The sequence below is a fragment of the Mauremys reevesii genome, linkage group 2, assembly GCF_016161935.1.
Source record: "Mauremys reevesii isolate NIE-2019 linkage group 2, ASM1616193v1, whole genome shotgun sequence".
Taxonomy (NCBI): domain Eukaryota; kingdom Metazoa; phylum Chordata; order Testudines; family Geoemydidae; genus Mauremys; species Mauremys reevesii.
In genome coordinates, this window is record NC_052624.1 from 228,856,415 (window position 1) to 228,882,480 (window position 26,066).

Consider the following 26,066-nt stretch of genomic DNA (forward strand, 5'->3'; position numbering starts at 1 on the left):
ACGAGCATGGCAGCGTAGGGTCCTGGTCTGTGCAGGGCTTCTATTAACATCCGCTCTCTGTGTGCGCCTGACACGCCTCAGGGTGATGTCGTTGTGGAAGTGCTGCATCTAATTAGTGGAATTAGTGTACTGTTACTATTGTGCATGGTAGACTTTTACTTTGCATAAGAATGACCTCGCTTAACAGAGTTTTACTTTGCATAAGAATGACCCTCGCTTAACAGAGTTTTACTTTGCATAAGAATGACCCTAGCTTCACAGCCACGTGTTGCAGGCCTCAGAGGAAAAGCAGACGGGGTCTGTCGCGGTCACTGGCGGGAGATGCCGCATAACGCTCATCTTTTCTGCTTTGCACATTGCCTCCAGCAGGAGAGCACAGCTACGCCCTCTCTGATAAGCAGTCTGTACTGTAAGGCTTTCCAGGACTTTGTGCAAGAGGATGCAGCTGTCTCTCCTCGCTTGTGCGCTATCCAGTGCAATCGCGCCGCCAATGAGAGCGTATTCCGAAATCTCGGACTAGTTCCGAGATCTCCTGAGACTTGGTTCCCTGTTTGGTCTTCTTAACTGAAAATGACTAGACTGTGTTTACTGTTGGCAAACATGTATTTGTTCAAGGAAATCACCTACTTTTTCGCATCACACAGCTTTGGCTCCTTCACGGACTGCCCGCCATCCCACGCAGAGGCTGGCTCAGATTAGACGCCGAAAGAAAAGACAAGGGACGACATGTTCCAGGAACTGATGGCCAGCTCCAGAGCGGAGGCGGCAGAGCAGAGACAGTCGAGGGAGAGCCTGTGTCAGCAGCATCGCACACACCTGGAACGGGAGGATAGGTGGCGGCAGGAAGACCAGCAGGCGACTCAAACGCTGCTTGGTCTAATGAGGGAGCAAACGGACACGCTCCGGCGCCTTGTAGATGTTCTGCAAGACCACAGGCAGGAGGAGAGAGCCCCCCTGCAGTGCATCTGCAACCGCCCTCCAACGCCAAGAAGTCCTGTCCCCTCACCCAAAGTGACAAGAAGGAGGCGGTAGGGGCCGTGAGAACTGTCACTGCACCGCAGCAGAGCGCTAATGTACAAGACACCTCTCGCGCTGTAAATTTGTAGAAGTTCTTCCCTTACAGGATCACCCAGTCCCAAATCCAAGTTTCAACCCCCCACTGTGTATAACATTATTAAAAGCGGTTTGCTGTTACTCTCTGTTTCCGTCACATTTCTCGTGTCAGAAGACTTTGTGGGGGGGGGGGATTTTTAATTACAGTGCATAGCCCACATTACCAGGGTACAGACTTGGGGGCAGGGTCAACTGCAGGGCACACACAGACTGCAGTCACTAGGCACCAGGGACAGTCTGTGTGGTGTATGCTGCCCGGTCTTTCCTTGATGTGTAGGGTCCTGGTGCCTGACATCCCGAATGTAAAGGCAGGCTTCCCTTCACATGCATTTGGGCCGTAGTCACGATCCTCCCCGGTGCCCCGAGCCCCAAAAAGAGACCTCATCCAGGGGCAGATACTCACCCTTCCCCCACACCCCTTCCAACGCCCAAACCCACAGCCGTCATGGTAACCCCTATCCAAGGACGGCACCCCTCGCCCCTTCCTGCAAACCCACCCATCAGTGCACACCTTAACCAGCACAGAATGCTTCCATGTTTCAACGAAGAAACAGAAATGCAAAGTCAACGAAAGATTTATTATTAATTACTAAAACATGTCCTTAGTTTTAAAACGTCCTTGGGAAGTGGGGAAAACTTGGTTTATGATCAGGCTCTCTTAAAATCAAGTGGACAGTCACAGGTTACCCTGCTCTGCGAGGAAACTCGCTTTCAAAGCCTCCCTGATGCATATCGCTTCCCGCTGGGATATTCTCTCAGCACGGGTGTCTGGCTGATCATAAACAGCAGCCAGGCGATTTGCCTCAACCTCCCAAGCGGCCAAAAAGGTCTCGCCCTTGCTCTCACAGAGATTGTGGAGCACACAGCAAGCAATAACTACGGGATATTCTTTTCGCTGATGTCCGAGCGAGTCAGTAAGGTCCGCCATCTCCCTTGAGACGTCCAAAGCACACTCCACCACCATTCTGCACTTGCTCAGCCGGTAGTTGAAGAGTTCCTTTTCAGTGTCCAAGGCGCCTGTATAGGGCTTCATGAGCCAGGGCATTAGCGGGTAGGCCGGGTCCCCGAGGATCACTGTAGGCATCTGCACATCCCCAACCGTTATTTTGTGGTCCGGGAAGAAAGTGCCTGCCTGGAGGCGTCTAAACAGACCAGAGTTCCTGAACACACGCGCGTCATGAACCTTGCCCGCCCACCCGACATTGATGTTGGTAAAACGTCCCCTATGGTCCACCACAGCTTGCAGCACCATTGAAAAGTAGCCCTTTCGGTTAATGTACTCGCTGGCCTGGTGGGCTGGTGCCAGGATAGGGATGTGAGTCCCATCTATAGCCCCACCGCAGTTTGGGAATCCCATCGCGCGAAGCCATCTATGATGACCTGGACATTTCCGACAGTCACTACCTTTGAGAGCAGTTGCTCAACGATTGCGTGGGCTACTTGAATGACAGCAATCCCCACGGTAGATTTGCCCACGCCAAAGTGGTTCGCTACTGACCGGTAGCTGTCTGGCGTGGCAAGTTTCCAGAGGGCTATGGCCACTCGCTTCTGCACAGTCAGGGCTGCTCGCATCCTTGTGTCCTGGCGCTTCAGGGCAGGGGACAGCAAGTCACACAGTTCAAGGAAAGTGTCCTTACGCATCCTGAAGTTTCGCAGCCACTCTGTGTCATCCCAGACCTGCAGCACTATGCGGTCCCACCAGTCTGTGCTTGTTTCCCGGGCCCAGAATCGCCGTTCCACACCATGAACTTGACCCATTGCCACCATGATCTCCACTGCCCGGCGTACCCTGCTTTCTGAGAGGTCTGCGCCACTCTCCTCACCGTGCTGCCGGAGCCTCTTTCTCAGCATCTGACTGTTGAAGAGGTTGTCGATAACGTGCGATGTGTTGACAACGGCCATAAGTGCAGCGATGATCGCAGCGGGCTCCATGCTCGCAGTGCTGTGGCGTCCGCGCTGTAACCGACCAGAGAAGGGCGTGAACAGATTTCCCGCCGGCGCTTTCAAGGAAGAGAGGGAGGGCGGGATTGACGGTTCAATGACGACACATTTTTCCCCCCAGCATGCATTGGGGGGAAATCCCCAATGGGCAGCGGGAGTGCGGGAACTGTGGATAGCTTCCACAGTGCACCGCTCCATAGTCGTAGCTGGCCACGTGAATGTGGACTCAGAAGTTCGAATTTGTGTATTTAGTATGGATACACAAATTCGACTTATTAAGGTCGAATCCACAAATTCGACTTAAGTAGATTCGAAATAGTCCTGTAGTGTAGACAAGCCCCAAGATGAAGTGGAATTTAATGCAATGGCTGTAAACTTTGTATTCAGTTAGTTTGGAGGTAGAAGGAAGAAGGGAGAGGAGATGGTAACTGAAGAAAGAGGTAAATTTTAGAGGATGTGGGAGACAAGAACATGCTTGAATTTTAGAGGGGATGAACTGACAGAGGGTGAGGGCCAAGGAAGTCAGTGGGTAGGAGGGGATGAAATGGAGTGTGCAGTGGAGGGGTTAGAATTTGAGAGCAGGTCAGAAGCTTCACTGTCAGTGACAGGAGGAAGGTGATAAAATAGCTGCTGGAGAAAAGAGAGACAGAGAAAATCAGGGAGGGAGAGTTATGACAGATCTTGTTGATCTTTACTTTGAAAAAGCCACTGTGCAGAGAAGGAGGGCAAGGATTTAAAGAGAAGTTGTCAAAGGTTTCAAATAAATGATTTGGGGTCATGGTGTTTGGCAATGAATATGATAGTATTTAAGCAGGATAGATGGGAATGAAGGACTTAGGGAAGTAAGAACTATTTGGATGACAGAAGAAATCGACAAGAGCAGGATTTGGTCAGTTGTGTGTATGAAGGCTTAGCACTGGAATGAAAAGTATTGCAGATGTGCTAAATGACATCTATTCCTTTGGTCTTATAGGCCAGCTGGGACTTGGAACAATTTAGTATCTTTGAAGGTGACGCTAGGTATTGTAGAAAGAAGTTTAGAATATCACTGACCTTGGTTGGTGAATTGTGTGCTGCTTACAATGCATCCAGTATGGCAGACCAGTTTGGAGAAACAGGTGGTAACCCAGCTGGTGAATTACTAGAAGAAGAGTCTTTTTGTTTAGTATCAGAAGCCAGCATAATTAGATGCTGCCTCTGCTGCTGGAACAGGTTAATGGGAGGAGGAAGTGAAATGTGTGCAGTGATTACCACAGCTGCTAGTGCTGTCTGAGCCCTTTCTGTCAACATTGTTTTTTGTGGCAAAATCAAGGCAATATGCTCCAACATCAGCTATATGTAAGGCTAAGATTTGGTCATGGATAATTTTAGTAAAAGTCATGGAGAGGTCACAGGCAATAAAGAAAAATGAATGGAAGCCCGTGACCTGTCCCTGACTTTTTTACTGAAAATATGCATGACAAAATGACAAAATGGGAAGCCGCTGAGTGGGAGAGGTGGGGGGTTGGGAGCTTGGACCTCCAGGGTACCCTGCAGCTCAGCACTGCAGAGGCTAGTCAGGAGCTGCAGAGTCCCTCCCACCATGGCTCCTGGCACACCTGATGGTGAGGAACTGGGTACCACTGCCTCCCTGTGGTGGGCGGGGAGCTGTGGGGGGCCATCATGGCTGGGGGCAGCGGGGTCCCCCTGCCACTCGCGGTGGCGGGGAGCTGCAGAGTACCCCCACTGCCGACAGTGGCTCGGAGTTCAGGGGGCCCCTCCACCTAAGGTGGTGGAGGTACCCCGCTGCTCCCGGCTGCCTTTTGGCTGAAATCATAGAGGTCTTTGGAAGTCATGGATTCCATGACTTCCACAACCTCTGTGAGAAAATCTTAGCCTTAGCTATATGGTTTGTGTGGTGGTGGTGGTGGTGGTGGTGGTGGTGTGGGGGGGTGGGCTTAGCATCTGACACACATTAATTACACTGTGCAAAAATTCACATTATTATGCAAATGTTGCCTTAATGTCTGTAAGCTGAATTAGGTATGGCAAGTAGGATTCAAGAAACACCTCTAGACCTTTATGAGTTTAAAGTTATCTAGATCAACCTTCCCCAGGCTTGATTGTTCATGTTCTCTATGGTTGTGGTGAAAATGCATTTTGAAATAAAACAGTGTTCTGTACCACTCAGCATGTCTACAGACCTGTTAGGAATGTTAAGAGAAAATGCAAAAGAAAATATTTCTACTTTGATGTGTTTTGAACTTGAGGAATCTACTATGAAACATGTTAGCTTAGGTATGCAACCTACAATATTCATTTAATTCTCTCTTTTATGGTTGTGTTATTACAGTTTTTAGTACTTCATGTTACATCATTGATGTAAAAAAATCAGATTTTGTTCAATTTCAACATAAAAAAGTCTTTCTAGCTTTATTCAACAAGTTTATGTACTGTAGATTTATGACTTCAAATATAATACCATGTACATACACAGGAAATTTCCTTAGCAGAAAATATATTTAGTTTTGCAAGTTTGCCTTGGCTATTACTATATCATAAGTGATAGGGTCACAACAATGTTACAGCAGTGTTGAGTAAAAGTTAAGTGATCTTTTTCCTTCACTTTTTTCCCTTCTTCTGAAGATAAAATTAATATGTGTATGCAGGTATATAAGTGAAATAAGATTGCTCTTTTCTGTATTAATAAAATGGCCATGCATTTTATTTGTGATCCTTTAAAAAAAGAACTTTAAAAATATATATTGCAAAGTATTTTCAGTAAATAAATTGATAATCATGAATACTCTAACTTAGGTACTTATATGGTCCCATTCTCATAGCACTGCTTAGTCTTTAACATAGTCTTTTCCCAACACCTTTGTAAGCTAGGCAGGTACTATTGCCCTGCTGCTACTGAGACAGAACCAAAGCACGGAGAGGCAAAGTGATTTGCCCAAGGTCTATAGGAAGTCTGTGGTGGAGTAGGGATTGAATTCAGGTCTCCTGAGTTACAAGCTAGTGCCCAAAACCACTGGACGATCCTTCATCTACATCACAGCCTTCATTTAAAGAAATGTGTCTGAAATCAGGGAGACTAAACATGCTTTGAATTTCAAATATGAAATAGCTGCAACAAGCTGCTTGTACACAAGATATCAAGATCAAGAATCATTCATAGAAATTATTCCAGAATTTTTAATAACAAGTGTATTTGAAAAAAACTGTAGGCTGCAAGTGGACACTTTACAAACAGGAAGGAAAAAGTGTTGAGTAAACTATTCATTCTGAATTATTCGCCTAGCTTCACTATATATTTTGATCGAAAGAAATATTTATTGAGGAATAAGGATCCCAGGATACTTTAAATATGTGAAAAAACTCTTCTGGTATTAGCTGATGCCTTTTTGACAGAGATGAGTGCCAACCTTCAAATCTTCACTGTTTGGGTCAAATCACAGAAAGCAACTGATAGCTAAGAATTTTATTCCTATATGGTATCTATCCATCACTGGCATCTCACATAAAACACAGCATGACCTCTTTTATTTCTTTTGCATCTGTCTTTTGTGTTGCAGTTGTCTTTGCCAACCTGCTCTCTGATTTATCATTTGCTACATTTCTTAGTTGCTTTGTGGCTAATGATCTGACATGTATAGATTATTTACTCTGAAGTCTGCATATATTTTAATGTGTTTAATGTACATGCAAGTCACTCATGTATTGTAGTAAGAAAGGGATTAAAGTCAGTGGGCCAAATTCTGTGCTCAGTTACAAATCTAATTAATAGAGTTAACACTGATAAAGAGGTAGAAAGAAATCACAAATGGGTAGGGAAGGTGCTTGCTTGTTTTTTAATAGGACTATAAAAATTGGTATTAAGCATTTAAATGGACCTGCAATATTCCAACTTAAGTGTTCTCTATATCTTGGAAATCTAGGGGTGTCTATTTCATCATTCAATAATAAAAATATTCCTAGTTGCATAGCTCTTTTCAGTGGAGAGAGAAAAACCACTTAGGAATTAAAATGTGTAAAGCATAGCAGAGTAAAAAGGGATACTGTGAATGCTATCCTTCTCCCCTAACAGGGTTATTTATTGCATCCTCTATGGAATTTGCACCACACTAGAATTTAGATGAGTTCATATACAGTATACAATGCACAGTGACTTGGAGCTAAGCGGATATGAAGGACATGACATTTTGAACACTTGTGGTGCCAATTTTTTAATAACTAAAGGATATGCATGTCCATGTGAACAGCCAGTGCTTTAAGACTTTAAACTTTGTTTGTAAATATCTTCAAAATGTACCTTTTGATAATGAAGTTAATCTGTAGAAATTTAATTACAAACACTTGCTACTTTAAACATGATTAAATAAATTGTGGAATGAGCCTCATTGCAGGTGTTTTTTGTTGTTTCCAGTTTTTTGTCCAGACCAAATATAAGAAGTCTAAACCACAGTGCACAAGCTTGTGCACCAAGCATCTTGTTTAAATCAATTTTCCTTCCAGCTGGTTCAGCTATTAATACATCAGAGGTTTGTGCATAATTTAGTGGCTTCTTGTGGTATATTTTATGCTTGTTTATAGTAGTTTAAAACCAGCTTTGATTTAGAAATTAGGGGCTCAATTCTACTCATCTTGTAATAAATGGAAAAATTCCAGAGGGAACTGGATTGAGCCTCAAGTTGTGGAAGAGATTTATCTATGTTAGAGTCTAACTGTTTTTAGTAATCAGAGCAATGAAAGAAAATTTTATTTTTGGCTTTTATTAATATTATGCTATGTATTTTAACAGTTTTTTCATTTTATCTTTTTGACATAGTTTCACACAGGTTTAAATTAACAAAGCTACTAGCTACTAATTAAAAGGAGTATTGGGGTGAAGTTTTGAATAGCGTTCTCATGGAATATTATTTCCATATCCCAAACATAAGAAAATTAGACAAACTAATTAAAATGTATAATACTTTTGCACAAGCTATGTTATTCCCTCTGAACTAACCTATATTAAAGCAGTGTACCATTTCCTCACTTGTATTGTCGTCTTGTTTCATGCAGGCATTCCTTCAGAGAATGATCCAGTTTGCTGCCTCCAAAGTGGATAAAAATATCACAGAGGAAACAGTTAAGGTTAGTTTTTACTTGCACACATTTTTCTTCTCTGTGTTCTCTTTTTATATTTATTTATGTTTTATTCTTTTACAGATGCTGTTTTCAAATATTGAAGATATTCTTGCAGTTCACAAGGATTTCCTGACCCTAGTGGAGGGGTGTTTGCATCCTGAACCTAATGCACACCATGAAGTGGGAATCTGCTTTCTTCACTTTGTATGCTATTCTTTAATACAACTTCATAGTTAACTTTTCTCATTCCTGATTGTCTTCATTAATTAATGCCATGGTGATGTGTGTATATTCAGTCATGAGGACAAAATGACTTGATTGCATAATTTAGGTTCCTTTAAGGTCATTTGGAGTTTACATTCATTGCCAAAAAAAAAAAAACCCAAAAAAACCGCCCCCCAAAAACCTTACCATGTCATCTCACCCATTCTTTTCACTGTAGAATAAACAAGCTTTGTTGTTTTCAGCACATTAGCTTTCAGCATCCTCTGTAGCTTTGAACTGTTAGGAATTTTCAGACTACTTGTTCTGAATTGACTTTATTTTTCATTCAAACAAACACAGAGGATGTTTATTTAAAATAGTAAAATTTTACCCAGTGATTACATAACTAACCTTTTTTTCCCAACCAGCCAAGTGCGCAAGCTCATAGATACTAGGATTTCCACCTGAAGTTTTCTTAAGGACCTTGAAGTTAATGGGACATAAGAACATGCTTATCTTTAAGCATGTGTTTCAGTGCTTTGCTGAATAAAGGCCTCAATGAACACTTTTGAAAATTTGGCTGTAGAACTTTTATTTATGTTCACAGGCAAAAATAAGAAGCCTGAACAATGAAATGCCATGTTGAGATGTGACACACCTAAAACTCAGTCAGGAAGCAGAATAAAAAAGAGAGAGAGAGAGAGAGAAAGAGAGTTTAGTTTGCAAGAAACAATGCATTTAAAAGCATTTTAATATTAATTTTTTCAGGTACATATTAATATACTTCCTTGCTATTTATTATTATTGTTTTACCTGCCTTGAAATAGAAAATGCAGAGCAGTGCTTCAGTAAATCTCAGCAGATATGTTTCTAGATCTTCTGCAGCAACTATTCTCTAGGAGCATTGTTTTCCTGTCTGAGTGCAAGAGCATCAATGTTACAGAGCTTTGCTAAATCAGTCAGGACTGAGCCTAACTCTTTACACACTGTCACAGACCTAAAAAAAAAAAATCTAATTGGTATCTCTGCTTGGTTCAACCTTTGTTTGCTAAAGTCGACATTTGCACATTGTGGGACAAAAGATTAAAGGTCAGTGGAATGGAAGGGCTCACAAAAATGCTATCAACACACTTTTATTTCTTCAAAAATGTGGATTGTATCTGCAAATTCTTGCATGTGCCAGATAGGTAATGATGTCTGCAAATGGGTAGGTGTATGTGCACTTTGTTGTCCTGTTTGATTTATTGTAATCCAGCCACTGGAATCTCTCAGCAGATTCTCCAGTGATGTTCACAGACTATTTGTCTTTACAATTCTAATTAAGAGTAGAATTTAAAAGTTCTAGAAGTGTTGGATTTCAAACAATAATTAGATATGAAAATAGGATTACATTAGATTTCTATCCTCTAAAAGTGTTCTGATATTAGTCTTTTGGCCTTAATAAAAACCTGAATATACAAAGTATTTCTTTGTCTCTACAGAAGGACAGATTTCGTATCTATGATGAATACTGTAGTAACCATGAGAAGGCACAGAAACTTCTGCTTGAACTTAACAAAATAAGAACAGTACGGACTTTTCTTTTGGTAAGTAAACTTTGACTTGGTGTTCTACTTTAATATCTTTTCACTGAATTAGTGAGTTGATAGCAGTGCCTTATTAGGTCATGCGAGAAATGATTTTAGACATCCTATGATGGTCTCACTCTAGGTGGTTATTGTTCAGATGTATTTTAGGTGTGCAGGAGTGGCTCCAGGCCCCAGCATGCCAAGTGCGTGCCTGGGGCAGCAAGCCACAGGGGGCGCTCTGCCGGTCGCCGCGAGGGCGGCAGGCAGGTTGCCTTTGGTGCATGCCTGCTGAGGGTCCGCTGGTCCCACGGCTTCGGCGGACCTCCCGCAGGCTGCCGCCGAATTCACGGGACCAGGGACCTCCCGCAGGCAAGCCACCGAAGGCAGCCTGCCTGCCGTGCTTGGGGCGGCAAAATGCCTAGAGCCGCCCCTGTAGGTGTGATGTTTTCAGAGGTAGGGGCTCCCTACATTACACACTCAGTGCTACCTCCTGACCAGTTTGCAGACTAGCACTGGACAATGTGCCCTATACAGTAACTCCTCACTTAACGTCCTCCCAGTTAATGTTGTTTTGTTGTTACGTCGCTGATCTATTAGAGAACATGCTTGTTTAAAGTTGCACAATGCTCCCTTATAACGTTGTTTGGCAGCTGCCTGCTTTGTCCACTGCTTGCAGGAAGAGCAGTGTGCATCTTAAAGGGGCAGAGCTCATCTCTCACATACACACACACGCATGCATGGTGTGTGTGTCTGTCTCACATGCTTCCCCCGGTGCACTCCAGTGGGATAGCGTGGGTTCATCATTACGTTCAATTTCCGCAGGGAATGTTCGTAGCCACTGCTATGCGTCTATTCTGTCTCCTCCCTCCATACGTGCTGCCTTGTAGAATGTAAGGCTACATTAACAACAATGTGTTAACCCTTGAGGGCTCAGCCAAGTGCTAGTTCATCGTTTAGCAGCAAGGCATTCCCTGGGAAATATCCCACCCTCTTCCACTCTCTGACTCCTCCACCTCAACCAAGTTTCACAATCATCATTGCTGTGTACGGTATTAAATTGTTTGTTTAAAACTTGTGTGTGTGTGTATATATATATAATCTTTCGGCTTGTGAAAAAAAATTCCCTGGAACCTAACCCCCCCATTTACACTAATTCTTATGGGGAAATTGGATTAGTGTAACATTGTTTTGCTTAAAGTAGCATTTTTTAGAAATATAATTACAACGTTAAGTGAGGAGTTACTGTACTCCCTGTTTTGGAGGCAATGCATAATGATGCCAGCCATGTATGGAAGAAAGACTGGAGAGAAAATGGGATAAGTGGTGTGGGGAGGGGTATGGAAGAAAATCAGAGAACTGACCTGGAAGGAAATTTAAAGACTTACCTGTGGTTAGAGCCAGGTTTGGTAAAGAAAAATCCATACTTTGGCACTGCGGCTCCCACAGTATTAAAGGAAAAAAATGTTCTGCTGTGGATTATAATTAGCAGCAACATACTGAATTGGCTTAAACTGAGTTAAACGAAACAGCTACACAATAAAAGTCTTTAATTTTTACAACACAATTAAGCAGATATTTTAAAAAGTTAAGTATGAGAGTCCTCATGAATCTTCCATAACAAGATCAGTTTCCTTAGAAACATGGAGTTTCTCAGTGGTTGACATTATTAATTAAAAAGGGAATTTAGTATGAACTGTTTCCTGGATTTCCCCAACTCACACTATATGACTTCCTAACAGGGTTTTTTTGTATTGTTTTTTGATGTAGATAATGCTATATTAGAACTCTAAATTTCTGGCAAAGGAACATGAGGTCTAAGCTCAGATTTGGGAAATATGACAAACATTTCATCTGAAAATGATTTAAGTTAAAGAAACGATGAACAAAACATTAGAGTAGTGATAAAATAAGTATAACATCTGAACTGTTGTGATTTTAATTTTTTAACATGGCACATCTTTTCAAAGCTGTTGCCCCACACTACCTGATAGAGTACAGCCATAATGTTTTTGATTGGTTAATGCAACGTGCTGTTTGCTCTATCATTCGAATCTATTGGCCCTGATTCTCTTGTTTCTACAGTCCCTTAACATGAACTTAATGGGCTAAGTGGGAATTTTCCTGTCATAGGGAGAAATCACAGAGTGACTTAGAGTTCTATGCCACCTCTCTTGTCACTAAGCATGTCTTTACACTCCAGTGATTTTTGGCAGCTGGAACACCCTCTCACTGTGGACATCCAGCTGCCCCAATTTAAATCAAGGTCTGAAATGTCATTCCCCAACCTGCTCCCAAATTGAGGGGTTGCTAACATGACATAACACCACGTTAGTTCTCCCCCACACCACACGCACAACTGGATCCTGCACTGAAAGTAACATGAATTGTGGACGCTGTATGTGGTGGTGAGGAACAAAATATGCCTAAGAGTGAATCACGAAGAGCTTATTTTGTGAGACAGGATGTGGCTATTTTAGAGATGAGTCCAAACTGAAATCCTCGATCTCTGATCTCCACAAACAGATCTGGATTTGGATCCAAATGACTGTTCCTATAATGGTACTGAATCCAAATGCTATATTGGAACATGGTGAAATTTGAGAAGATTGCAGCACCTTTGCAAAAAATGTAATAATAATCACTGTACCTCAGTAGTCAAAGAACCCCCTCTACTCAATATGCTTTAGAACAGGGGTAGGCAACCTATGGCACGTGTGCCGAAGGTGGCACACAAGCTGATTTTCAGTGGCCCTCACACTGCCCGGGTCATGGCCACCGGTCTCGGGGCCTGCATTTTAATTTAATTGTAAATGAAGCTTCTTAAACATTTTAAAAACCTTATTTACTTTACATACAACAATAGTTTAGTTATATATTATAGACTTCTAGAAAGAGACTGTCTAAAAATGTTAAAATGTATTACTGGCACGCGAAACCTTAAATTAGAGTGAATAAATGAAGACTCAGCACACCACTTCTGAAAGGTTGCCGACCCCTGCCTTAGAACGTCCCAAGTGTGTGTCAAAAAGATATGCTTTATGCCATGCCCTGAAGGCCATGTAATTTGGGCTATTTCAGACTGGGGAGACAAAATTATTTTTTTTCTTTTGGTTCAGCTACTGGACTGAAAAATAATTTATTCACATAATTCTAGTCAAAACCAATACCTTTAACTCCATCTGAAAGCCAATAGACAGTTAAAGAAGATCATGGTGCACCAGTGTAACATACTCAGAGAGAGATACTTCACCTAGCAAATGGGTTATCACAATCTGCACTTGATTCAGCTTCCAGATGGATTTCAGTTTTACCTTTGTGTAGAGCGCATTGCAGCAGGCCAGTCTAGCTGCAGCGAATGAATAGGGAACTGGGCTTATTTAGTCTGCAGAAGAGAAGAGTGATGGGGGATTTGATAGCAGCCTTCAACTACCTGAAGGAGGGTTCCAAAGAGGATGGAGGTAGGCTCTTCTCAGTGGTGGCAGATGACAGAGCAAGGAGCAATGGTCTCAAGTTGCAGTGGGGGAGGCCTAGGGTGGATATTAGGAAAAAACTATTTCACTGGGAGGGTGGTGAAGCACTGGAATGGGTTACCTAGGGAGGTGGTGGACTCTCTATCCTTAGAGGTTTTTAAGGTCTGGCTTGATGAAGCCCTGGCTGGGATGATTTAGTTGGGGTTGGTCCTGCTTTGATCAGGGGGTTGGACTAGATGACCTCCTGAGGTCTCTTCCAACCCTAATCTTCTATGATTCTATGAATACAACTTGGTAGCAGGTCAACATCCAAAAGATGTAGTTGCAGCCTCCTGAACAGATAGAGATAGATGGAGAACAAAAGTATTTGTTATTACTGTTATTAGATCATCTAAAAATAATTGGAAGGCTAACCAGGCTCCCTACATGCCCCCACAGAGTAGCTAAAGATGGAGACCCACACATTGTTTTGATTTAAATAAATCAGACTTTATTGTTTGGTTTATTCTTTGAATTGCAGGGAGACCTTCCAATATGCCTTCTGTGTTTGATGGGTAAAGATAGACCCTACTTACCTGCCTTTTAAAAGTTGAGCAGTTGTAGGGGTGTTATCAGTCTATATTACACTATTTTTGATTGTATTGGTATGATGTTCTCAATACATAGAGCTTGATTTCATATAGCTTTAAAGTGTATCATATCACTATGTCCTCTATTGTCCCCATTCCTACTACTGCATATACACATTCATTACTATTAGTATTAGGTCCATTTTTTTTTAAATAATTCCAACAATTAAATATTTGCCCTAAAGCCACTTGCATATTTTGGTTCTCTGAATGTCTTTAATCCTATCTCTACCTCTCGCTGAATTGTATTTGTGAATGCTTCAAACAAATGTTCCATATTTTTCTCTGCTTCCAATACTGTGCTCCTGGTTGTTACCTACATTTTCTGTAGATCATGGCTGGAAAAATTTATTTAGTTTGCATAATATCAACAATCCAATAATTATTTCTTTTACTTTATATATGTAGAACAGCGTATACCTAAAATGGTTAAATGAGCTTTAGTACTGATTTGTTTCTTTAACACATCATTTGAAAATAGCACTCAACAATGGCAGTTGGGTAATTGTTTTTGTGTGTGTCAAATAAAATGTTAAATGTTTGGTTTAGTGTCTTCAATTATTATAGTAAAGAGTAGACGAGTAGATTATGTATCTGTTCATGATAATATTAAAGTAAACTTGCAAAACTATCTTTGTATATGGTAATTTACAATTCTAGGCAAGCGTTTGTGTCAATGATTTTGGGAGAGCTTTTTTTATGGCAATTGCCTATATTTTAGAACAGTGATTTCTCATAGGAAACTGCAGGAAAGAGTTTAATGTAATGCATTTCTTTTTTGAACTCTTGTAGAACTGTATGTTGCTTGGAGGACGTAAGAACACAGATGTTCCATTGGAAGTATATCTAGTAACACCAATACAGAGAATATGCAAGTATCCCCTCCTTTTGAAGGTATTTATATGTTTGCTACCTAGGCCTTTATATTCTGCACATAAAACTTGATGCTATGCATATTTAAGCATGACAGTAACAACAACCTCTCCCCAAGATGAATGATCCCCCAGATAAATATTGGCTTCATGCTTGCACTCATTAAAGCCAATGGCAAGTCTTCTAGGGACTTCAGTGCAAAAAAGATTAACAGGCTTTGTTCGCTGTAAAGGATGGGCACCTCTCTAGTTTCAGCACCTCCATTGTAGGGTGATGGCCACCTTCATCATTGTTGAGAGGAAGCCATTAATTTAAACTTCAGTGAATTTAATGAGTTTGATTTCAGTTTGATTTAAGTATGTGCTTAAATGCTATGATAGGGAGGGATACAATTATTCGTTTGCTTAACGATAAGCATGCAATTAAGTGGTTTCCTGAATCAATGCCATTATTAGTAAACTGTAAACTAAAACAAATGTCAAAAATGCTTTTAAATAGGTACTGTAAAAGGCAGACAAAGTATTTTCAGATAACAATGAAATGACACCTGTCTAGTTCTCTCTCTCTCTCTGTGTGAATAGTGAATGCATAACACATTTGTGTTGGATGTTGTATATTTTTTATTAAAAAGGAGGAAATGACTTGCATTTTTGAAGAGGAAGCGGCATTTGTTAATTGCATTTTGACTATTGGATAAGTATTTTTTATAATAAACCTTTAGCTTCTAAGACATTGTCCCCTCTTAAAGAGGCACATCTCACTGCACTGACATATATCAGAGGGGTAGCCGTGTTAGTCTGGATCAGTAAAAGCAGCAAAGAGTCCTGCTGCGCCTTATAGACTAACAGACGTATTAGAGCATGAGATTTCGTGGGTGAACACCTACTTCGTTGGATGCATGGGTCACATGCATCCAACGAAGTGGGTATTCACCCACGAAAGCTCATGCTCCAATACGTCTGTTAGTCTATAAGGTGCCACAGGCCTCTTTGCTGCTTGCACTGACATAGAAGACTGAAGGGACACAGCTGAACATTTAGTCTTTTTTTTTTTTAAGTGAGATAAATAATATTATTACTATACTGAACCCTGAGTCACCCAGCCTATTTCTGTGGTTTTACAACCACATTGTCCTACTTCGAAATTGTTTTTATATTCTTTCTTGCTATGTGAGAAATACACACAAAGAACAAAGGAAACTGACTAACAGATTCTACAAGAGATACTTTGAGACTAATTATACACAAAGTATTGTTAAATACACCAAGCGAACAAACTGCGAAAAATTAGCAAAAAACAATTGACCTTCTTTCAGTTCACAGTAACCTTAGGTACTAATTGTGAGAATAAAATAAGCACTTTAAAAATCATCATATATATGATTTTTGTCATTAAAAGCTGACTGTCCTATAAAAGAAGTTAAAGGTCAACATCAACACCAACCTTTCCGGGGGAGGGAGGAGACAGGGAGAGAGAGCTGAAATGGAAACTTTGTTTTTGAAATATCAGGAGCTTTATTGCCTTACCAGGACACACTGTTGCAGGATGTAATAGGGTTCCACCTAATAAAAGAGGACTTTGATATCTACTGTTTAGTTTTTGCCTCCCAGTCAATATGAGCCTCCTGGTAATGTACATTTGAGGATCAAAGACTGATGTACTCTTTATGTATAAACAGGAGTTATTGAAGCGGACGCCAAAGAAACACAGTGACTACACAGTATTAATGGAAGCTCTGCAAGCCATGAAAGCTGTCTGTTCCAATATAAATGAGGCTAAGAGACAAATGGAAAAATTAGAGGTTTTGGAAGAATGGCAGTCTCACATTGAAGGATGGGAGGTAGTGTCACCATATTTCTCATTGTGTAATACAGGAATGCAGTGATGCAACTAGGCAATTATCAGCATATGCAGTACATTACTTTTCATAGAATATCAGGGTTGGAAGGGACATCAGGAGGTCATCTAGTCCAACCCCCTGCTCAAAGCAGGGCCAATCCCCAGACAGATTTTTGCCCCAGATCCCTAAATGGCTCCCTCAAGGATTGAACTCACAACCCTGGGTTTAGCAGGCTAATGCTTGTGACCCTGACTCACAGGGAACTTCTCATTTCACTAGTAAAATCACAATTCTTACTTAGGTTCTACTCTATGAGTAATATCAATATTTTTGTCTAAGGATCATCAGTGATGCAGACACTCTCAGTGCACTAACCATCTTTCAGAAAAGACAAATTGTCTAGCTCTGGATTTAGGATATTAACCATTTACATCAAATAATAATAAATATATAAAAATCAGTCTGTGCTTTAGCTCTATGGATTACTAATAGTTGTTCTCAGGCTTTGCTCTTTTAGACACTTACTTGAACATCCTGCCTAGTCAACTGGGGGGGGGGGAAATGTATAGACCATAAACTTTAGAAAAATTAACAGATAAGGGATTATCTGAAGAGTGCCAACAAATACATGTTCAGCAGTGTGAATACAACAGCCTTTGTATTTACAGTTGAGTCTCTGAGCTGTTGAGAGGAAGGTGAAAAAACAACCCTATCCTGGCCCGGTCTGACAATAAGGGAAAAATTCCTTCCCAGTCCCATAAAGGTGACTAGCACAATGCCCACAGCATATCAAAACCACATAGTTTTACTGTAATCCCAGGATTAGGAGAATGGGACCTGTTAATCCAGGCATGCAATGGTGCCTTGTTGCAGGGAAAGGGCCTGTGTGCCCTCCCTTCAGACATGCAGGAACTAGTCTGCTTCTGCTGAGCACCTCCAGTCAGCCAAACTGCTCAGCTGATGCTGCCTCTCCCCCAAAATCCAGGAGGAAGCAGGCTGTTATGAGCAGGGCAGAGGAAGAGAAGGGAGAATTGCATTAAGGGGCAAAACCATTTTCCTCCTGATGGTCCAGACAAAGACTCCATGCCCTAGAGGCAGTGGGTGTACCTAATGTTAATTAAGCATAGAAGATGATTTGACTCTTTCTAAAAAAGAGCATAGCTATTAATTTTGTTTAGACAGAAGCATCCATGTTTGTGCAGGGAGATTTGAATACATCATGTAAAGACTGTTCCTGTGTGTAACGGGTTCAGGACTCACCCCAGCAGCGCCTCCTGCTGGTGTCTCTGGGAATTAGCTCTTTCCAGTGGAGCGCCTCCTCCTGGTGGTGTCCCGTCCGTCGTTCTCTCCTCTGTCGTTGTCTTTGGACCCGCGTTGCTGCATGCTCGGCGGCGTCCTCTTCGAGGCCACTGCCCTTCGGCAGTGCCCCTTAGTCCATCTGCGCCCCCTTCCGGGGGGTCGGTGCTCAGCAGTCCCACACCTCAGTCACTATGTTCAACCGCCCTTTGAGTCCAATCCCTTTTGTCAGGGATCTGGCGTAGCAAGATGGCCGCTCCCTATGGCCAATGGCTGGGTGCACTGCAAGGAGTGAAGGGGGGACCCAGGCCCGCCCTCTACTCTGGGTCCCGGCCCAGGGACCCTCTGGCATCAGCCTCGCTGTCCTTCTCTCCCCTTCTGCTGTCTGTTTCCCTGGGCCGCTTCCCCTACGGCCCCTTGCACCCGCTAGGCCCTTCCCTTCAGGGCCTGCAGCCTGGCAGGCTATGGGTTCAAGCTCCCTAGCCTCCCCGAGCCTGGCCAGCACTGCTCTGTCCGCAGTGCTAGTCTCCTCCCTTGGAGACTGACCTTCCCCTTTCGAAGGCCTGGGACAGACTCACTGCTCCTGCTCTGGGCAGCCTTTTTATATGCCTGAGCCTGGCCCTGATTGGCTGGCTCTAATCTGGGCCTTGATTGGCTCACAATAAGCCCCTCTCTGATTGGCTCACTTTCTGCGCAGGCGCCCTGGCCTGCCACAGCCCACTCTCACAGGGAGTGGGGCAATCCGCCCCACTACACTGTGGCACAGGTTTTCTCTTGTTTCCAAAACTGGATAGATAGGATCTGTATTACTACATGTCTTCTATTATGCCTTGAGTCCTGGATTTTAGAGAGTAGTGATTTTCAAATTTCTCAGTCTCAGGAACCACTTACCACATTCTGCAGATATTCACAGTACATAGAAAGAAGGAATCTTTCTAAGCCCCAAGTATTATATCAATTGGTTATGTGTCTTCAACCTGATCTTACTGCATTCATTTTAGTCCCTTGTCTCAAAAATAACAAGTCATCAGTAGAAAGAGTCCAGGGAAGACAAAAATGATTAGAAATAGGGTGTAGGGCTCATGCAAGGACATATTGTTCGCAGTATTTTGAAAATGAGAAAGTAAAGTTGATAAGGCAAAGAATGAATGGGTCCAATAGGATTAAACTTTCCCAAAGTACAAGAATAAGAGATAATTCAGAATTAAAGGCAACATGTTTAAAATAGATTTTAGAAATACTATTTTTATCCAACACGTAATTAATGTGTGGCACTCACTGCCACAGGATACTACTGAGGGTATGTCTACACTACAAGACTATTTCGAATCAACTTAAGTCGAATTTGTGGAATCGACCTTACGAAGTCGAATTTGTGTATCCACACTAAGGACACTAATTCGACTTTGTGAGTCCACATTAACGGGGCAAGCGTCGACTTTGGAAGCGGTGCACTGTGGGAAGCTATCCCACAGTCCCCGCACTCCCCGCTACCCATTGGAATTCTGGGTATAGCCCCCAATGCCTGCTGGGGGGAAAACTGTGTCGAGGGTGGTCCTTGGTAACTGTCAGCATTCAACCGTCACTCCCGCCGGCGGGAAATCAGTTTGCACACTTTTCCTGTTATAAGTGACAGCGCGGACTCCACAGCACTCCACTGCGATCATGGAGCCCGCTGCGATCATCGCTGCACTTATGGCCGTTGTCAACTCCTCGCACCTTATCGTACACCTCTTCAACAGTCAGATGCTGAGAAATCGGGTGAGGAGGCAACGGCAGCGTGGTGAGGACATGAAGTCTCAGAGTGGCACAGACCTCTCAGAAAGCACGGTACGCCGCGCCGTGGAGATCATGGTGGCAATGGGTCATGTTCATGCTATGGGACGGTGATTCTGGGCCCGGGAAAAAGCACGGACTGGTGGGACCGCATAGTGCTGCAGGTCTGGGATGAATCACAGTGGCTGCGAAACTTCAGGATGCGTAAGGGCACTTTCCTTGAACTGTGTGACTTGCTGTCCCCTGCCCTGAAGCGCAAGGACACCCGGATGCGAGCAGCCCTGACTGTGCAGAAGCGAGTGGCCATAGCACTCTGGAAACTTGCCACGCCAGACAGCTACCGGTCAGTAGCGAACCACTTTGGCGTGGGCAAATCTACCGTGGGGGTTGCTATGATGCAAGTAGCCAACGCAATCGTTGAACTCCTGCTCTCAAAGGTAGTGACCCTGGGAAATGTCCAGGTCATCATAGCTGGCTTCGCCGCGATGGGATTCCCAAACTGCGGTGGGGCTATAGATGGGACTCAGATCCCTATCCTGGGACCGGACCACCAGGCCAGCCAGTACATTAACCGAAAGGGCTACTTTTCAATGGTGCTGCAAGCACTGGTGGACCATAGGGGACGCTTTACCAACATCAACGTCGGGTGGCCGGGCAAGGTTCATGACGCACGTGTGTTCAGGAACTCTGGTCTGTTTAGACACCTGCAGGCAGGTAGTTTCTTCCCGGACCACAAAATAACTGTTGGGGATGTGCAGATGCCTACAGTGATCCTCGGGGACCCAGCCTACCCGCTAATGCCCTGGCTCATGAAGCCCTATACAGGCGCCTTGGACAGTGAGAAGGAACTCTTCAACTACCGGCTGAGCAAGTGCAAAATGGTGGTGGAGTGTGCTTTCGGACGTCTCAAGGGGAGATGGCGGAGCTTACTGACTCGCTCGGATCTCAGCGAAAACAATATCCGCATTGTTATTGCAGCTTGCTGTGTGCTCCACAATCTCTGTGAGAGCAAGGGGGAGACCTTTATGGTGGGATGGGAGGTTGAGGCAAATCGCCTGGCTGCTGATTACGCTCAGCCAGACACCCGTGCCATTAGAAGATCCCAACGGGAAGCGCTGTGCATCCGGGAGGCTTTGAAAGCTAGGTTCCTCAGAGAGCAGGGTAACCTATGACTGTCCAGTTGCTTTACAGAGAAGCTGAACCTGCCCCTGTTTCTTTACCCAGTTACTGTTGACTCTCCTCTGCAGTTTCATACCCTGTTCACCCCCTTCCAACACACGTGTACAAATAAAGTTAATGGAGCATTGTTATTTAAAAACCTTTTCTTTAATAATGATTTCGCGTCAAAGGGTTGAAACAGGGACGCGGACTGTGGTGGGTAGGGTGTGCAGTGATGTAGAGACCGCTTCTAGACTCTAGGAATGATAGGCTACTGCTCCTACAGCAGTCTCTGGGGGGAGGACGGTTACAGGTGGGTGTGCAGGAAGGGGTGAGGGGTGTAGGCTTTGGGACGGAGTTTGGGTGCAGCCTCAGGGCTGGGGGTGGGGGCGTAGGAAGGCGTGAGGGGTGTGTGGGAAGGGGGAGGAGGTGTAGGGGGTTGCGGGCTGTGGCTGGGGCTGAGGGTTTGGGGCAATGTAGAGGCTCAGGGCTACGGTAGAAGGGCAGGGTGAGGGCAACCTGCCTTGCCATTTGTGGATGGCAGGCGCTAGGACCTGGGGCAGCAGACAGCATTTCTGCTGGTAGCCGCTCTACTGTCAGGTAGGGACGCAGCGCGGTGGTGGGGGAGACGACACGCCGGAGGAGGGGTGGCAGGTGGGCGCTGGGACCTGCTCCAGGCAGGGAATTGACGGGGCGGTTGGAGACCCGCGTGGGCCAGGGCCCAATCCAGGCAGGGCCGGGGGAGAGACCCACCTCCAAGTATACCTCCAGCAGGGCACCTGCCGCCTATGAACAGAACATTAAAAACACCTCACAGACTGACCAGGGTGCCTAGTGACTGCACTCAGTCAGTAACCTGCTGTTGATCCTGCCCCCATGTCTGTACCCTGTTCATGGTGACTGTCCTATGCAATTACCAAACCCCTCTCCCCCCTTCACAGAAAGTCTTCAGCAAACAAACATGACAGAAACAGTAATTAACAGCAAACTACTTTTAATACTCGACAACACAGTACAGGTAAGAACTTTTCAAAATCTAGGGACTGTGAACTTTTGGGTAATTTAGCAGTCCGCTGTGGTGCAGTGACAGTTTTCACGGCCCTTGGTGCCCCTCCTTCTTGTTATTCTGGGTGAGGTGGATATTGGAGTGTGTGGCGGGGGAGGGCGGTTACAGACACAGTGCAGGGGGGCTCTGTCCTCCTGCCTGCGGTCCTGCAGAACATCGACAAGGCGCCTGAGCGTGTCCGTTTGCTCCCTCAGTAGTCCAAGCAGCGTTTGAGTCGCCTGCTGGTCCTCCTGACGCCATCTGTCCTCCCGTTCGCTGTGCGAGCGCTGCTGCTGTGTGAGGTTCTCCCTCCACTGGCTCTGCTGGTCCGCCTCTGCTCTGGAGCAGCCCATACGTTCAGCAAACATCTCGTCCCGTGTCCTTTTCTTACGCTGCCTAATCTGCGCCAGCCTCTGTGAGGGGCATGGTGGAGCAGGTCGGGATACTGTTGCAGCTGTGTGATGGGGAAAAGGGAGTGAATTGCTTACAAAGATACATTTTCTCAAAAATGAAACATAGTCTACTCATTGTCTGTGAACCAGAGCATGGACGGCACCTATCTCATGCGCACTCACTCAGGGAAAGTTCGATTTCTCTGCATTCACTTTCATTGCCTGGGGTATTGCACTGCAGACCAGACAAGCGGGGCAGGAAAGCTGAATCCATGGAGCAGCCAGGCATGGTAAGCCAAAGGCTTTTGGCTGCTTAAAAGTCAATGTCCAGCTCTGTCCTCTTGCTGCAGGCAATCCTGAAAGAATAAACTCTGCCCCTGTTCCACCCCCTCGCGGTTTTCCCTTGGAAAAGATCCCTGTATGCTGCCACTCTGTAGCCTCCAGCACGTGGCTCTAAAGTGACGCTTCTTGTTGTTCTAAGGAACAGTGAAGCACTACCAATAGTAATAGTACACAAATTACTCTACTTACATGCAGGAGTCTGCGGGCGAGATCACCCTGAGGAGGGTGTCAGAGAGAGAGAGAGAGCGCATGCTGAATGAAAGCCAGCACAAGCCAGGGCCCTATGCTGCGATGCTCGTCAAGGCACTGGTCCCGGAGTACTAGCTGAGAGCGTGGCACGGAAAAGTGTGCTACCTCGGAGCACCCAATAAGCCAGCTCTCCCCAGGAACCTCCTCCATAGGCTTTTCGACTACCTCCAGGAGAGCTTCGTGGAGATCTCCGCGGAAGATTCCTGTTCCATTCCCCTGCATGTAGACCTTCTGTTCGCCTAGTCTATTTCCTGTTCCATTAATAATAAAAGTTTACATGTTTAAAGCACTTACCGACTGATCCTTCTCCTGATTCAGGGTCCGTGGTAACGGCTGCGGAGGGTTGGTAGGGGATCTCAGTGAGGGTGATGAAGAGATCCTGGCTGTCGGGGAAATCAGCGTTGTAAGCACTGTTGACTGTCTCCCCCTCCTCATCTCCTTCCTCATCTTCCCCATCTGCGAACGTCGATGAGGAACTGGCCGTCGACACTATCCCTTCGTCAGAGTCCACACACACTGGTGGGGCAGTGGTGGCAGACCCACCGAGAATGGCATGCAGTGTCTCGTAGAAGCGGCATGTCTGGGGCTGGGCTCCGGAGCGTCCGTTTGCCGCTTTGATTTTATGGTAGCCTTGTCTCAGCTCCTTGACTTTCACGCGGCACTGCATTGCGTCCCGGCTGTATCCTCTGTCTGTCATGGCTTTGGAGACCTTCTCGTAGGTCTTCGCATTCCGTTTGTTGGAGCGCAGCTCCAAAAGCACAGACTCATCGCCCCACACACCGATCAGATCCAAGACTTCCCGGTCAGTCCATGCTGGGGACCTCTTTCTATTCTGGGATTGCCTGGACTCCTCTGTCGGAGAGCTCTGCATCGTTGCCGGTGCTGCTGAGCTCGCCCCAATGTCCAACCAGGACATGAGATTCAAAGTGCCCAGACAGGAAAAGGAATTCAAATTTTCCCGGGTCGTTTCCTGTGTGGCTGGTCAGAGCATCCAAGCTCGGACTGCTGTCCAGAGCGTCAACAGAGTGGTGCACTGTGGGATAGCTCCCGGAGCTACTAAGTTCGATTTGCATCCACACCTAGCCTAATTCGACATAGCCATGTCGAATTTAGCGCTACTCCCCTCGTCGGGGAGGAGTACAGAATTCGAACTAAAGAGCCCTCTATGTCGAATTAAATGGCTTCATGGTGTGGACGGGTGCGCGGTTAATTCGAATTAACGCTGCTAAATTTGAATTAAAGTCCTAGTGTGGACCAGCCCTGAGATAGATTAATACATCTGAAAAATTAAAATAAACTAGATGTAGGAATATCTTCTGCAATAATACTAGCTATCTGGAGTGGTAAAAGTGCTAGCAATCGAAATGCTTCAGTGCATAAACTGATTGTGTCAAGAGAAAAGATGCACAGATAATCCTTCTCACCTATCGCTTCAACTATGTTTCCTCTTCTCTTTGAATCTCTTCACTAGATCCCCTTTTCATTATTGTGCTTGCTTTCAAGACCCTGCATATCCAGCAGATTCCTCACCTAGATCTTAATGAGCATAAATAGTTAAGGAACACAAATATTTTTGCATCAATATTTTGTTTGTCTGAATAATGCAAACAATGTGGGGGTTTTGGCATAAAAAGGTGAGTACCATACCTATTAAATTCCTCAGTCTTTCCACATCAAATATATTGACACCTCTCTACAAATTTAAAACAGTTTTTAGAAGTTACTAACAATATGACTTGGCGGATGCTTAAAGCTTAAGTTATGGATTTAGGAACTGTTGCTTACTTGACAAATCACATATTTCATCTTTATATAGTCTTGCCTATGTTAGCAAGGTAATTTGAAGTTTCAGCAAACAAGAAATATATAGTTTTAATTTATGTAGCTTTCTAAGAACAGATTGTTCATTAACATTTATTATTAAACAGTCAAAATGAATTATTTTAAACACTATTTTTGTGCTACATCTGGTCTAGCAGAACTATGTCCAATATATGTTGGGAAAAGTTGTTTTAATTGCTTCTTTTTTGTGTATACCTGCAGAACAGAATTTACAATCAACCAGTTAAGAAAATAAAAACTAATCTTGACCCCCACTTTACCCACTCCCCCCAAAAGAGAAATGCAGAAGATTCAAAAAGTGTGTACTGAATCCCTAAAGATGTATACAATAATATGCATACCATGGTTACAATTATGCAAATATCCCAGATGATAGTGGGAAACAATTCATGGAAAACTGAGTTTTTATACTTTCTTTACATGTTTAGGTTTATGCTTTGCACTACAAAACAGCTATTTGTTTTCCCTAATCATTTAGGGGCTTTTCCATATTAAATTTAGGAATGAGTTCCGTATTGTGTTAGTTGTCTATTTTGTCTTGTTTCCCAGGTATAATAATGTATGAGGCCATTGTTGCTAGGTCTATCATATTGTTTTATAAGGTAAATCTTTCATATCTTTTTGGTGCTATAGAAAAATTAGGGACAAATCCTGTTTACCTTAATAATGAAAGCACTCCACTTAATTTAATGGGATGGCTACATTTTATTAGTCATAGTAATTTTATTGCTCATTTTAACTATGCCCAGTATTTTAGGCACAGTCCAAATTGGATCAGACAATATCCCTGCTTTGAAGATTTTACAAATGTATGCCTTAATATTACAATTCATTGCATATGGGTGGATTGCTGTACTTGTGTGTAACTCCACTGAAATTAATGGGGCTCTCAGTAGGCACGACAGTGAATTACATGACATGGAGCTAATTTTGGCAATTACACAACATATGGATTTTGATGAGTCACGAGACAGTAAGGACAGGTAGTGGAAGAAGGACAGGGTCTGTACAATGACTTGGTTAGTCAGTGAAGCTAGTGTCCAGCCTGATGGAGAGAAAATAAGTAAGAAAATATAAATGGATAGAATGAATAAATATCAGACTAATCAGTCATTTTGTGTGAGTAAGGGTAGCAGATTTGATCCTATTCCTTCTAGCAGTCCTTTGGCTAAAAAAAAAAAAATCATGTTGATGAAGCTTTAGAAATCCCTTTACT

At 43.8% G+C, this 26,066-nt stretch overlaps 1 protein-coding gene across 5 annotated transcripts in view; it reads left to right on the forward strand.

Moving 5' to 3' along the window:
* Positions 1-26,066, forward strand: part of PREX2 (phosphatidylinositol-3,4,5-trisphosphate dependent Rac exchange factor 2) — a 290,193-nt gene that overhangs the window by 70,893 nt on the left and 193,234 nt on the right. For all 5 annotated transcript variants that reach the window (XM_039522705.1, XM_039522703.1, XM_039522702.1 and 2 more), the window contains 5 exons: positions 8,101-8,172; positions 8,248-8,370; positions 9,852-9,956; positions 14,830-14,931; positions 16,589-16,750. In XM_039522705.1, coding sequence (XP_039378639.1) covers positions 8,101-8,172; positions 8,248-8,370; positions 9,852-9,956; positions 14,830-14,931; positions 16,589-16,750 — 564 coding nt within the window. The remainder of the gene's footprint in view (positions 1-8,100; positions 8,173-8,247; positions 8,371-9,851; positions 9,957-14,829; positions 14,932-16,588; positions 16,751-26,066) is intronic.